Source organism: Nansenia antarctica, assembly GCF_963989245.1.
Source record: "Nansenia antarctica genome assembly, chromosome: 20".
Classification (NCBI taxonomy): domain Eukaryota; kingdom Metazoa; phylum Chordata; class Actinopteri; order Argentiniformes; family Microstomatidae; genus Nansenia; species Nansenia antarctica.
In genome coordinates, this window is record NC_137693.1 from 6,325,953 (window position 1) to 6,331,993 (window position 6,041).

The 6,041-nt window shown below is 41.3% G+C and overlaps 1 protein-coding gene across 1 annotated transcript; it reads right to left on the reverse strand.

Moving 5' to 3' along the window:
- Positions 1-766: 766 nt before the first annotated feature.
- On the reverse strand, positions 767-2,814 carry LOC308174628 (transgelin-3-like; the record flags this gene model as incomplete). Its single annotated transcript, XM_080549732.1, has 4 exons — positions 767-908; positions 1,660-1,762; positions 2,198-2,372; positions 2,635-2,814. 4 exons carry the CDS (start codon positions 2,812-2,814, stop codon positions 767-769), a joined length of 600 nt encoding a protein of 199 aa, XP_080405858.1.
- Between the last annotated feature and the right edge of the window lie 3,227 nt (positions 2,815-6,041).

Below are 6,041 nucleotides of genomic sequence, written 5' to 3' on the forward strand. Positions count from 1 at the left end.
TGTTTCAGTGTTAACATATTTATTCTGTCATTTCACACCGTCAGTCATACATCTGTGTCCAATATAAATAAATCAGAAAAATAAATACATATTCAAAGTACTGATGTTAAATATTTTGTACTTTATAAGATAGTCAACATTTTGCATAAAAGATTCATGCAACAAAGGTTATATGAAAGAAAACTGCTGTATTGCGTTCACATTCCACAGTGTAGTAAAGAACAAGACAAGCCGTGCTTTAAATAACCTAATTAAAGAATAGTGTGACTGGTTACTAATGTTACAATTATGTTTGGAACAACAGAAATGTCATATTGAACAATAGCACTGTTTCATGCTTTCATGTCACAGCTACTGACAGCAATCAGTATTGGACATAGACAACATCCACTCTGACAGAAATTACACTGTGATTGCCACTATTAACCCATAATAAAGGTTTATTGGAGAGCATAAGCCCTGTAAGAGTGCTTTGATATACTCAGTAAGGGGTGACATCAAGGCCTTTAAGGATGATCGTCAAGGGAACTTCAGGCTGCCTCTGAGGGGATGGGGAGCTGGAGCAGCTTTGGATCCATAAGGGACAGTCCAGTCGCGTTTTTACAGGGAGAGACTAAAGGGGACCTCTGACTAGCATCCCATTAACACCTCAACTAAGTCAAAACCTAAAACTTCACCGGAAACCTAATCCTAACCGTAACCCTTACCCCCAAATTTCAGGAAATTAACATTGGTTTGCTGGTCATGACTTGGCTCTCTTTAGTTTTTACATGATCTGCCGTGGCATGCCATACCCCTTCATGCCAGCCTGAGACGCTCCCTGGTTGCCTCCCATCTGCATGCCGATCAGACCCTGGCCACGACGCAACTGCTCCTCTGAGAACTCACGCCGGTTACCCTGAGCTTTCCTGGAAGCACAGGAGAGACACAGTTAATTAACACTTAATCAGCCATGAGAGTGGCTGTGAGTAAAAAAACATGTTATATCTTTGCACTCAATCAAATTTCAGGACCCTCCTTTCATGACTTTTCCTAGATATGTGCGTTCTACCACCCAGTATCCGTACATTTTCTAAATCACATCAGGATAAGCTAGTATGAAGATATGTTGCCCTTTTTCTGTGTAGGAAGCAGGCAAATTTACAAGCGGCCAACTAGTGGTCGCTGTGTGTAAATAGCAGCTTAGCATTGTAAAGAGGCGGCTCTTTTAGTAGGTTAGTTCTAGGTGACGTTCTAGTGTCAACTGTCACTTAGATTTAACTGTCACTTTCAAATTTGAAATAAGATTTGACAGTTGGTGTAGTGCTGTTCTAGTGTTAACTGTTGGTATGGGTTATGTAAAGGAGAGACAGTTCCATACGAAGGCCTACAGCTGAGCGACATGGACACAAGGGACATGTCTTGAGAGTCCGAGTTTAGCTATAACACTGATTCAACGCATCATAGTATTGTACGTAATTAAAGTGTATCAATGTGTTTGTATGTGTTACTATACAAATAAACCATAAATGAATAAACAAATATGAACATGTGAGGGGATATTTCATTATTTTTAAATTGTTCAGTGCATGATGAGCTATGTATTGTAACATGATCTCTTTGCGCTGACTGTTGCCATAACAACGACCAATGGTCATGATTGGTTGGTTCCATTCTCACCTGTGGAACCAGTCAGGTTGACCACGATATTGACCATCATCCTTTGTGAGCGCGATACTGCCCAGAGCTGACAGGGTCCTCTGCACGCCAGCCATATCCTTCCCTGAAACCATGAAAAACACATTACAGACATTTCAATATCATTTCATCAGTTTACATTGAGTACTCTGTGAGAGAGTGGGTGTGTGTGTGTGTGTGTGTGTGTGTTTTGTACAGAATAAAAAAACGAAACAATAATAAACTTACTTATCACAAATATGTGTGTCTGTTTATGTTGTCACTCTACTAAAAGAAATGTAGGATTTGATGAGCAAAGGAGCAGGTGTCAGTGCAAGTGCCCTCCAGGAGGGGGTAATCATCATCACTACCCACAGGTACACATGGAAAAAGAGGAAGCCCATCTCCATCAGAGAAAACAATTGGAGCTGACCACCTGCCCTTCCATAAGTCTGTGCATGTGCATGGGTGTCAGGTGAGGAAACATAATTAAATGAGACTAGCATAGCATGTTGTCCATATTTGAAGAGCTGTACTGTACCTTCCCAGAGGTCCACGGTCTGAAAGAGGTCTGTTTTGATCACCCCATATGCTTCTGCCGCCTGCAGGAACTGGGAGATCTTCTCCATTTGCTTAAAAACCATCTTTGTCTCTGGGATCTTCTTTATGGGCTCGTTGCCGGGGGGGTGGAGGCTGTTAATGAGCTTACAAAGCAACTGGAAATTGAAATAATGGAATGACACAATCAATTAATCATTTATCATGCATCATCATCATCAGCAGTGATTGGTGGTTTGAAGGAGAAAACAATATAACAAACATATACAAAGGCTATCAAACCTGTTTCTTAAAAACGAATGTGGTCAATATTGATTTCAGGTATATCATTCCTGTATTCAGTGTTCAGGAGTTGGGTTTAGCATAAGTAAGAGATGAGTAACTAGGTTATCTCAGTCAGAGTTTGGGTCAGAGACTCACTGTTCCATCCTTGAGCCAGCTCTGGAAGTTCAGCCTCCCCGGCTCTGGCCGCTCTATGTCCCCCCCACACTGCACAATGACCCAGTCCACCAGTCGGGTCTCCAGGTCCAGGGCGTACTTCTGCTCTATCTTCTCCTGCACCTCTCGGCTTAGCCCGTAGCTGGGTCCTCTGTTAGCCATGGTGAGACACTAGTTCTGTGAGACAAGGGTGCAATCTCTGCATTATGCACAACAACAGCATCACCTCTCTTAACCACTTTCAGTAAAATTCGGAAGCATAATTATTTTTTTGCTGACATTCTTTTTTCTCTCCCCTGTTACACAGACAGATGGAAGTGCATTTGTTGCCCTCTTTTCCTTTTCATAAATAATACACCGTATGCAGCTCGCAGTAGAGGAGGGCTACCATGTCTGATGTCATATGTAGGCTATTTTTAGATATGGGCATGTCATTTGTAAGTACGTATTCTATCTACAACATGCGAATGACATAATGTTTGCAGTGTGTTTTAGTTAGTTATTATAGTTTACCTTACATATCACATTCAAAACGCAATAATCCTATCAGTAACCTGACTTAACTAACGGTGACTATCAAGATCAGAACTGCATGAGGGATATGTCGGGGGGAGGAGAGAGAGAGATTGATGTATGCCCGTACATTCCCATCTCCACTGGATGGCATCCAAAGCAAGCTATGAAACGCCATTCGTTTTTGTTTTTTAAAGAATAAGAAAAAAGGCAACACCAAGAAAATAAATGCCACTCTTGGGCCATAGAGCCAAGAACATAGGCTACGTTTTTAGAAAAATATACCCCAAGAAAGAGGATGCAAGAGTATGAAATGTGTTACACAATCTTTACAGCGTGCGCAAATGGTGACTAACAGGCCCGATCGGGATGCCCATAATGATAACAGTGGCCGCACATTTCCCCCATGCAATTCTAACTATGCAGGCTACTTACATAATATGTTGAATGAATGAATGTCCCGCTTCGTTCTGTGTCTGGTCGTGTGTCCCCCTCTGCAGTCACATGCTGTCTCTGTCTCTGGGCATCTTTAGACGGGTGCGGTGTTGATTGAGGGTCGGTCAGCATCAATTGATGCCTCAGCGCTTCACGCCAGAGACCGGGATGTCGGATTGAAACCCAACATGCCCAAATCAAAACGTCACAGTGAATATATGATTATGAGTAGCAACATTAAGCTACTGTACTCTCTCAGAATTAATGATATACGTACTTTGTATCCGTGATTTTATTAAGATGATATTTATGCATGCTCATAGGTTATTCATTCGTTCTTGAATTAAGACAACGTTATTGTCCATGTTGATAGAATCAATGCATGTTTTCTTTGCTAGAAACAGACAAAACATACAGCTTTGATGTAATGCAACATCAAAACATAGCCAACAAATTAAGTCCTGACTAAGAGAATAGTATTCATTATTATATGCATTATATTATGATACATGTTCGAAATTATGGTTTTCTGAATGTATGGATGAAAAATTGTAATATTAATAAATAGATTGTTTAATTTATTCACACATTTTATTACAAAGACACATTGACAACTGTCTACACGAGTCATCATGACCCTAATTACACTAAAATGTTGTTCACTAACATATCTTTCAAAGTTTCAATATGCTATATTAAGAAATATGTGCACAAATCTTTTATACTCTTTTAAATGTTTATTTTGTTACAATAAAAAAAAGACAATTCATACAGATAATGCTTCCAGTATGCAAACATGGTTAGACACCCTGCATAGCATACACTGTTGAGAAAGCATTCAGTGAATATGACAGCTACTGTAACAGAGTTGGGAATGTATGTTTAGTTGTGGTGAATGTAGATGAGTTTCGCCGTGCTTGAGCAGCCCTGGTTGTTGTTGGAGCCCCCCTTTGGAGTTTGGGTGTACTGCAGGTCTGCGCGTTCTTTTGTCCTTCTCTTGTTGCCGTACTCACGGTGGTACCAGAACATGGCCGCCATCTTAATGGTTATGTGCGTGATGTAAAATGCTCCTCGTGTTTTGTTGTTAGTGTGGAGAATCTTGTAATGAAGGGTGAAAATGTTGGTGTAGTACTGTGCTGTTTGTTTTTACATGTATTGTGATGATGTGAAACAGAACATTTATTGTATGTTATTTTGAACGCGCAGATTCACAAGAGTTGCAGACCAGAGAAGAATTGTGTTGTATATGTCTTCTCTGCAGGTATGTTGCTCCACATGTTGTTTGTAATTGTTATTTGTAATGTTTGAGGGAAATTTGTGTTCTTTCTGTAAACAAATTATCCTGATGTGAAATGTACATACACGGTGGTACCAGAACATGGCCGCCATCTTAATGGATTCACAAGAGTTGCAGACCAGAGAAGAATTGTGTTGTATATGTCTTCTCTGCAGGTCAAATAAAAGAATTGATGGAAAGAAGGTTGCCTGTTTGACCATCGTTACACTGGTGCCGTGACACGTCGATCTCAAGATCAGCTGAACGCCGATCTCCGTGGATGCTGCGTGGATGCCAGGTCTTAGTGTGATAGATCAAGTGTGGTCAGAGTATTATAGTAAATGGTCATTCAGTCTGAGGTCTGTGATTACATCAGTTTAAAAAGTGCTTTGATTGTTTTGGTTTTTATGTCCTGCTGTAACTTTATATATTTTTTTAAACATTATTATTATTATTTTTTTTCATTCAGTAATATTACACAACGCAAGTCTGTACCACTATGGCTCAGAGGCCAGGTTTTAATGATGAGATTTTTGCCAGTCCAGTGTTGCCTATGGGGAGGGGTGCATGGGGGGCATGTCAGAGCAGAGCAGACAGTGCTGTCATCGGTGGGTTGAATAGTAGGGAGGTGGGGTGTTCCCAGTTGTTTACTGACAGTGGTAGAGGCACAGGGTCAGGTCAGGACCCAGGTTGTGCTGCTGTCGGACAGTTTACAGGGGAGGCTCCTCCCACATCCACACCCAGTGTTAATGACACTGAAGCTCTTCATCACCTTTCAGACATGATGGGTCAGCTAGGTGCTCAGATTGGCGAGTCCATTGTAACCAAGTAAATTTCAGCTGGTGTAGTTCACTCAAGTAGTATGAGCAGTGCACACCTCAACTGCACATCGCCTCCAGATCCTGTAACTGATCCTAATGTTGTTAGACAGGAGGTTCCGCGCGTTACTGTGAATGTAAAATCAGACAGGGAACCACCAATGTTCCGAGGTGATAGTTCTGATAAGTGTTCAGTCCAGGACTGGATTGACATGTCTAAAGCTTATCTGAGAAAGCAGAAATGTCCAATGCATGAACAGGCTGAGGAGACACTGGCAAGGCTGATGGGTAAGGCAAAGGATGTCGTGAGGGTTGGTTTGCGTAGCGATCAGACACTTGATGTGAAG